This window comes from Nicotiana tabacum, chromosome 16 (genome assembly GCF_000715075.1).
Source record: "Nicotiana tabacum cultivar K326 chromosome 16, ASM71507v2, whole genome shotgun sequence".
In the NCBI taxonomy this organism is placed as follows: domain Eukaryota; kingdom Viridiplantae; phylum Streptophyta; class Magnoliopsida; order Solanales; family Solanaceae; genus Nicotiana; species Nicotiana tabacum.
The window spans coordinates 158,471,340-158,480,615 of NC_134095.1; the positions used below are offsets into that span (position 1 = coordinate 158,471,340).

Consider the following 9,276-nt stretch of genomic DNA (forward strand, 5'->3'; position numbering starts at 1 on the left):
TTATACCCACAGTATTTATTACTCATTTCAAATCATTTTTTCAAATCCAATAAAATATGCATAAATTAATAAGGGTATCATGGTAAATTATGCACTTCATTTATTATTTCTGAAGGGACGTGAAAAGTCAAAACGTGCCAAGTAAAAGTGAACGGAGGGAGTATCTCTAATTGTTTTTAAAATAAACTGATTGTTTAAATATATTTAAATCATTATCAAACTAATGAACATAAAAGATATGGTAAAACGAATATATACACATGTACAAAACCGTGTCTTAAGACTAATTAGTACAAGTTTTAAATAAATAATCACCGTTTTCAAAAGTTAACACTTTAATATTTTAAAACAAGTTGCAAGTCGCAAATACAAGGTTCATTTTTTATTTATGATAATGTTAATTAAAGATACCGCCAGCGATCAAGGGTTATGGTGTGGATGGATATAAGTCCCTCCATCCTTAACCAAAATTTTCGAATTCAAGAGAATAACAAAAATTTTGATAGGAAGTACTTCCCTCTTAATGGCCTTATGCGACGCGAATCTGAATTAATCGAGTCCCGAAGCAGATATCAACACTAAGTGAAAAATAAAATAAAAGATAATAAAAAATAAGGATACCGTCTCAAACAACTTTGCTGGAGGCTTACGACATATGATATGTCCACTCATTGACTAATTACCACCAAAAAATAAGATAACTAAATAAAAAAAAAATATGGACATAAATTTTTACTGAAAAAAAATCAAGAAGAATCACTAGGGATTCCATCTCCAAATATATAGTTGACCTTTTAAAACGTAACTGTCGGTGACCTGATCAAATAGATTACTATAATTAAGCTAGATATTAGTATATCACAAGTCACTATAATTAGATCGAAGATCTAACTGTATTTAGATTAATGCATTCTTAATTATTTGTTTCAATTAAAAACAAAATCTATTACAAGGGGAATGAGAGAATGGGAAGGGAGCAATGAGAATCCAATCTATATTAGCATCACTTTATTGGTAGCTTAAGTGGGCGTTTGGACATAAGAATTGTGAAATTTTGAAAAAGTGATTTTTTCCCAAGTGAAAACAGTATTTGAAAATTAGAGTTGTATTTAGACATGAATATAATTTGGCGTTGTTTTTGAATTTTTGTGCGTGGTTTGAAGTAAAAATATTGAAAAATAGTTTTTATTTTTTTGGAGTTTTTCAAATTTTCGAAAAATTTCGAAATTCAACTTCAAGTGAAATTTAAATTTTCATGTCCAAACACTGATTCCGAAAAAAAGTAAAACAATTTCGAAAAAAGTAAAAGAAATTATGGCCAAACGACCCATAAATATAAATTATCAGCATATCATGTTTGGTAAAAATTTACTCACATGCATTATTTACCTCAAATCATATAAATTTGTATGGTTATATGATTTAATGATATTAATTTTATGCTGATTAATTATGGTTAAGTGATAGTGAGTATCTATATGCAAATTACCATATATCATATTTCTATTCATTTGATGTAAATATTCGGCATCAATTTGTTGGCTATTGGTGAAATAGTAATTGTTGGAGCAAGATAAAGATCGTTGGCTATTTTGGCGCCTTTCGTTTCATCTACGATATTGTACTCTAAAAAAATAACCCTTGCCCATGAACCTTCTTTGGATTTTTGATTTACTCAACTCTTCTATTTTCGATTCAAAACGAAGAAAGGAAAACAAAAAATAAAAAAGGCATTTTCTACAAAAGTCCTTGCAAAATTTTAGCATATATTTCGTACCAAATCGATGCAAGTGCAAGAAGAACCACCTAAGATTTCTCCTCACTATTCTAACTAAAATAACAACCCCTACCATATATAGCCTTATTTTTAGTTTTAATATAAATAGTAATATTAATGCACGTATATTATTAAAAAATATCTTAAAAAACAGTTTTTTTTAATAAAAGCATAATTGTCGTCTTATATGTTCAGTAATAAAAAAACTATGTAATTAAATTAAATACGAATAACTTTTGGATAATACTCATATATCATAATTATATATTTTTGATAAAGAATTGCTTCTCCAATAATTTTAAGATTATTAACTTGAAAAATACGACAAATTATTTGCTAAAATATAGTACTAGATAATGTAAAAATTCATTAGTTCCGTCTAAGATTATAATTTTTGAACTTTTTGTTTCCTTTTTTGGATACTTAAAAAAGGTAAAAATAACCTAATTCTAAAAAATATAAAAATAAATACTTTAAAAAGCAAAGACAGAGTGTACCCTACAAATTACAATCCAATCCAATCCAATTTGCCGTCGTAGTTCTATGCTGACAAGGCTTCTCATATTCCTCACAAACCATATATTATAAATACCTCATATTCTCCTTTCTATTTTTCTCATACTACAAACTAAACTCCAATTCATTCTCCTTCTCTGATTCTTGATATTTCTTCTTATTCTTATTATCTTTTCAAATATATCCCACTAAATTAAATTTATTTCCAAATATTCGTTTTTATAAATAATAATATATTCATTCTTCTTCCTTTTGCTTCATTCTAGCTCTTTTTTCATAAACACTCTTCTCATGGTAAGTTTTCTTTTTTCTTTTTAATCTTCTGTTTTTTTTTCTATTTTATTTATTATTGAGTTTTAATCTCCATCTTCTGTTTATTTTATATCAGGCTAATGAATATGATGGTGTTAGATATGAAGAGGTAAGCCAAGATTAATTTTTTTTTAATAATTATTATTCCACTTTTTGTAAGATTTTTCTGATTTAAGTTCTAATATTTTTTGGGTTGTTAATTTACAGGAATATATATTGAATTCTAGAGGAATGAAATTATTTACATGTAGTTGGCTGCCTATAGATTGTGAACCAAAAGCTTTGATTTTTCTCTGCCATGGATATGCTATGGAGTGCAGTATTTCAATGAAAGGTAATTTTTTTTAATTCTTTTTTAAATTGATTATATAAATTATTTATCTGGATTACTGTAACGATTATGTGTATTTTTTTTTTTAAAAAAAATAGATACTGGAATTAGACTGGCGAAAGCAGGATTTGGAGTTTATGGAATGGATTATGAAGGTCATGGAAAATCAGCTGGACTTCAAGGCTTTGTTTCCAGTTTTGATGCTGTTGTTGATGACTGCTCTGATCATTATTCTAAAATTTCTGGTATTTATTTCATCTCATTTATTTTCCTCTATTTTTTCCCTTATACCAAAAAGATACAAGGGGTGCATAAAGCTTCTTGTATTCACACGAGGTCGAAAGAAGGACTATGCTCCTAGGAGTGTGATATAGAAAGTCTATCCTAATGCAAATACTAGTGGTTGTTTTCACGGCTCGAACTCGTGACCTATAGATCACACAAAAGCAACTTTACTGTTGTTCCAACGCTCCCGTTCTTTATGACAAGAATATAAATTTCATTAAAAAAAAGAAACTCGGGACTTTGATAGTTCTAATTCTGGCTCAGATAAAGTGTAATATTTAAGTGAAGAACGATAGAATTTGAGTTGAGCTAAAACCCCATTAAATGATGAATCATTCTAAGGGACATGTGGTTATTTGTTTCCTATTTTCTTGGAATTTTATGATAATTTTGTGGGGTTTGACTTATTCTTGTTTTATTTTATTGGTGATAAATGCAGAAAGGAAGGAAAATAAGAAGAAGATGAGAATATTGATGGGAGAATCAATGGGAGGAGCTGTGGCTCTACCCCATTTGAGGAGTTGAGCTAAAACCCCATTAAAATTCTTTTTGAAACCAATTTTATAACAACACTTCACTATAGCAGCCAAAAGATATCCAAACAAATTAAGCTGTTTTAGAGAGGTTTGGCTGTATATATTACACCAAAAAAAAGTAGTCCCCTGCAAAGAAACCATTTTTATTCCAACTTGTATTTTTTATTTAATAAAAGAAATATTTTTAATTTTGTGGGGTTGTGTTTGACCAAATTTGTAACTTGATAGAACGTGCGAGCAGGCCTGGAAAGCAAACTGTCTTACTGCTTTGGCACATTTGATTAATATTTAATTTAATGATTAAAAGTCCTTTCTATTTGGTCCCTTGCTAAGAAATGGTCATAGTTACATAGAAAAAGTGGTTTGTAATAAATAATTTTTTTGTATATAATATCTTAGATGAACTTAAATGAAATATCATGAAATTAATCATTAAATGAATCCCCATTGCTAGAAAATTATACTGTATATATAGGTTAATTTTTTTTATGTATATAAAACTTATTGAATCCTCTTTTTATAAACTTTTCTTTTAGTATAGTGTTTTAAAATTATTTAATTAGAATTTTCGGGTTTCGCCATTGAGATAGAGTTAGTATTAATATACGAAAGAGAAGATAAAAATTAAGAAAATTTTGCTAGAATTTGGACCATGCACGTGGATGATGTTGCAGCCACTAGACGGTTTTATTATTAGGAGTAAATATGACAAATCTGGCTTTAATGTGACACTTTACTGACTATGAAAACAACTTGATATACTAATTTGACTATGAAAATAAATTGATACACATAATTGTTAAATTAGTACCTAAACTTCAATTATATGATGGATTTGTTGGGAGTAATATGTCTATTCTGGTTTTTAATATGACAGTTTACTAACTCTATGAAAACGAAATTGGATTTGCATAATCAACAAATTAGTATTACAATTTAAATTTCTTTTGATTAATATTCTGTCTTTAAATTTGACACTTCACTAACTCTATGGAAATAAGCTTAATAATTGCCTCTAGAAACAAGGAGAATTTCCTCGAAATATCATCATGTAATTTAAGTGATCTTTTTTCTCTCAGATATAGTTTCTCCTGGGCCGACCAGTAGTACTAGGACTATTTTTTGTAATTTCCTATTTATGTTTCTTTATTATGTATGTTGTGTCATTCACGCCCGTTACCATGTTACATTGTTGCTAATATTCTTTGCTACTTGGTTGCTTTATCTTCACTGTTCCTTGAGCCGAGGGTCTATCTGAAACAGTCTCTTTATTTCTATGAGGTAGGGGTAAGGTCTGAGTACATACTACCCTCCCCAGACCCCATTTATGGGATCTAACTGGGTTTGTTGTTGTTCTTGTTCTTGTTGTTTTTCTCGCAAGTATCAAATTATTATCCAACATAAACTAACTATTGTGGATTATCTTTTAAAAGTTCCAGAAAAGCAAAAACATTTTAGGGAAACTTTAAAAACATGATACTAGAGACTTTTTTCTTGATTTTTTTGATAATAGTGGTGTCCAGGAAAGTTTGCCGCGCAAATCGACTATTTCACCTAGTATGTACTACCTTCCATTAAAATAAATACTGGATAATTCTGCTCACTAAGATTTAGACAGACGAAAAGAAATCACCTAGTGTTTGATATTAGCAAGTTTTTCATGTGAATTAATGTGTTAATTATTGTCCACTTTTATTATTATTTTTGTTCCTTTGAATTTTGTGTGTTTATTGATCTTTCAATTTTTCAAGCAGATTGCGGATGATATGAGGCCATCTCCAATTGTGATAAGTATTTTGACCAAACTTTGCAACATTATCCCAACCTGGAAACTAATTCCTACTCAAGATGTTGTTGATTCTGCCTTCAGAGACCCTGAAGTTAGAAAAGAGGTACAAACTTTGATTCTTTTCCCCCTTTTTTTCATAACTGATAAACTCGAGGATCAGTGACACACAGTTCAAAACTCAATGAACAATATGTCCGTCTCTTTATCCTTCTACACTTAAATACCAAGTATTTTTTCTCAGCAAGATTCGAACCCCTGATGTGCTGAGAGCCCGACACATCATGTGTTAGCATTCTTATCACTAGACCAAAGCCCTCATAACTACGTTTCACGGATCCTCCAAAAATATCGTTGCATCATGTCGGATCCTCTAAATCTGAATAACTTTTGGAGGATCTAACACACCCGACGACTTTTTTGAAAGATCAGAGTACCATAGCCTGGTTGGGGGTTTGGGGGGGGGGACTTTAATTTCTTCCCTTTTCCTTACATCAACTAAAAAGGGCAGCCCACTAAGCTCCCGCTATGCGCAGAATCCGGGGAAGGACCGAACTACATGGGTCTATCATACGCAATCTTACCCTATATTTATGCAAGAGGTTGTTTCCACGGCTCGAACCTGATCACATAACAACAACTTTACCAGTTACGCCAAAGCTCTCATTCTCTTTACATTAACTAATGGATCATTTTTTATTTTTTTTACATACAAAAGCTCTCTCTTTTTATGTTTGCCTTAACTATGAATCGATAAATGCAGATAAGAAACAATCCATATTGCTACAAGGGACGACCTCGTCTACAAACTGGGTACCAACTGTTTACTGTTAGCATGGATTTGGAGCAAAGACTTGAGGAAGTTACATTGCCATTTCTAATTGTACATGGAGGAGAGGACACAGTTACTGATCCATCAGTGAGTAAACTTCTATACGAAAAGGCCTCGAGCATCGACAAGAGCTTCAAGTTGTATCCAGGAATGTGGCATTCCCTTTCCTATGGTGAATTTCCTGAGAACAGAAACATCGTGTTTTCGGACATTATCAGTTGGCTCAATGAGAAAATCAGTATGGGCAATTCAAGGCTGGAGAGACAACAAAAGCATGCAAATGACAATTTATCAAAGATCAGTAGTTAAGCATATTCCTAGCTTGTTGATGGCTGTGGTATTTGATACCTGTAAAACAAGAAGAAGAAAAAAGAGAAGCATAATTCTTTATAAAGAGTGCTGAATTGTAAACTTCACAAATTGTGATCCATGGTTAAAGAGGGAGAGGCTCAAATCTTTGATGCTACAAGTGGTGTATGGTTTCTTCATTTCTGTATAATATGATAGCAACAATGTCAGTGGCGGAATCAAGATTTTTACTAAGAGAATCCAAGATATAAAGAAGCAAATACGGGAAGAAGTCAAAGGGATTCAACATATATAATTAAGCAAAAATATTAGGCAAAATATACAAAATATAGTAAGACCTCTCTATAACATCGTTGTATAACAACCATTCACTGTAAGATCCAAGTTTCTTTGGAACCAATTTTCATGTTATGTTATAATATATGTTCTATATAACAACACTTCACTATAAAAACCAAAAAAATTAGAACAAACAAGGTTGTTATAGAGAGGTTTGACTGTAAGACGTAAAAGTTTCGTGGCGCAGCTTATTTGGACGTTGCTATTTAACCTATACAGAGTAGTACATGTAAGCACGTGATTTTTGCCCTATATGAGAATTACTCCCAAAAAATCCAAAAATAAAATGATTTTTCTTTGGTGTGCAATTTTGTGATATTTTGTGATATTTTGAATAATTATTTGTATTTGTTTGTGCGTGTTTATTTGATAAATTAATAAAAAATACAAAAATATGTCGCATTTTGCATATAGGATTTAATTCTACAATTGTAAGTAATTAAATTTGTTTTACAAAAATTAAAAATTACAAAATAGGCATCGTTTGCATTTTTAGCATTTAATGTCCAAATATACAATTTTATGCTTAATTAATACTTAATTGTGCGTTAATTGTTATTGGGAGTTAATTTGCGCTTTTATAACTTAATTTAGTTCTTAATAATAGTTTAAGTATTTTTATAATTTAGTTTTAGAAAAATAAAAGAAGAAAAGAGAGCGAAAATATAAAGAAAGTCGGAATTGGGCCTCTTCTTCGATTTCAAGCCATAGGCCCAAAAAATGGCCCAATCTTCCCTACGACCCAGTCCATTTCGAACTGGGTCGACCCAGTCCATAACCCAAAAGACCCAATACCCCTATCTTGCATTTCAAAGACACAAAACAAAACAAAAAAAATAAAAGGAAAACCCTAAAAGAGACCAAAACATCCGCCCCCCCCCCCCCCCATTTCTCCTTCTTCTTCCTCAAAACTCCATAGCACAACCATGGCTGCCCTTCATCCTCACCATGGACAACCCAGCTGCGCTTTCAGCTTCACCAACGTTCATGCCTACTCCTCCTCCTTCGTTCTTCGTCAAGCTCGAGCTTGAGCTCGACATTCATGGCTACTCCTCCTCCATTTCGTTTTTCTGTTTTGCTACGACCAAATGACCCTTCTACTTCCATCTTCTCCGTCCAAGAAACCAAACGAACTGCTGCGTCATCCATGGCTTCCCCTACTGGTGCGTCGTCCAAACAAGCCGCTACTGCTGCCGCCAATTGTTGCCGATGCGTGTTCGTTGCTGCTGCTGCCGATGCCGTGTTGCCGCTGCTGCTGCCACTGCTGCCCGCTTTCTTCTTCGCAGCTGCTCCATCGCGGCTGACCATGGACGAGCTTGCTCGTCGCTGCTGCGTTTTCTTCATCTTTCACTGATGCTTGTTGCTTCGTCGTCTTCAAGTCCGTTTATGTCCAAGTTTCGTTGGTTTCGTTTAGAGTTCGTTCGATGTTCGTCATTGGTCGTTTACGGTTAGTTGTTCTAAGTTTTATTTCATCCATAATTTGTTTGATATTTTCAGATTTGAAATTAGTATAAGTTTGTTTCATTTTTCATATTTATTTTTAGATAAAAATGGTTAGTTTAATTATATTGTTGATAGATTTGAATTGAAGATTCAATTAAATTATTTTTTCAGTTTGAGAAGATTTAGTTTTAATATAGAAAAGTGTTAGCTTAAATCGTTTAAATCCGTTGATTGTTGTTAATATAGATTTAATTCGTGTTTCATCTTGTTTGAAGTTCGTTTTTAATTCAGTGATTTAATGTGAAGTTATGTTTTGGTTTTAATTTTTGGATCATGCATATTTGTTATAATTTTGTTGGATTTAATTTAAAAAGATTAATTGATTATTTGAAGATTAGTAATTTGAATATGTTTATTTGTTTTGTTTAAGTTTAATTCGAAGTTGAATAAAGCTTGTTTGTTATTGTTGTTAAAGTAGATTCATTCATGTTCCTACTTTGTTTGGATGATCTTGAATCCGAATTTTGTATAGTTTGATTTCTTGTTTACCATTTATGATTATTGCTTGAATTGTTCTCATAATCTTGTTTAAAGTTTAATATAAGAATTGTTTGTTGTAATGTTGTTAGAGTTGATGTTAAGTTCAATATTATTGAATTTAAGAATCTAAATATACTTGTTTGATTGTTGTTGTTGTTTAAATCCGAAAAATAGGTTTGTTGTTGCCAAAAATATTGTTCAATCAAATTTTGGTTGTTCTTGGTTGTTCAATTTGTGTTCATGTGATTTGTTGTTGAAATGTTGTTAAAA

At 31.3% G+C, this 9,276-nt stretch overlaps 1 protein-coding gene across 1 annotated transcript; it reads left to right on the forward strand.

Moving 5' to 3' along the window:
• The first annotated feature begins 2,387 nt into the window (after window positions 1–2,387).
• Window positions 2,388–6,893, forward strand: LOC107779568 (caffeoylshikimate esterase). Its single transcript, XM_016600018.2, has 9 exons — window positions 2,388–2,587; window positions 2,682–2,714; window positions 2,813–2,939; window positions 3,035–3,181; window positions 3,661–3,741; window positions 3,842–3,845; window positions 5,076–5,124; window positions 5,509–5,649; window positions 6,307–6,893. The coding sequence occupies exons 1-9, from the start codon at window positions 2,585–2,587 to the stop codon at window positions 6,682–6,684; spliced, it is 963 nt and encodes a 320-aa protein (XP_016455504.1). The 5' UTR covers window positions 2,388–2,584; the 3' UTR covers window positions 6,685–6,893.
• Window positions 6,894–9,276: the final 2,383 nt, after the last annotated feature.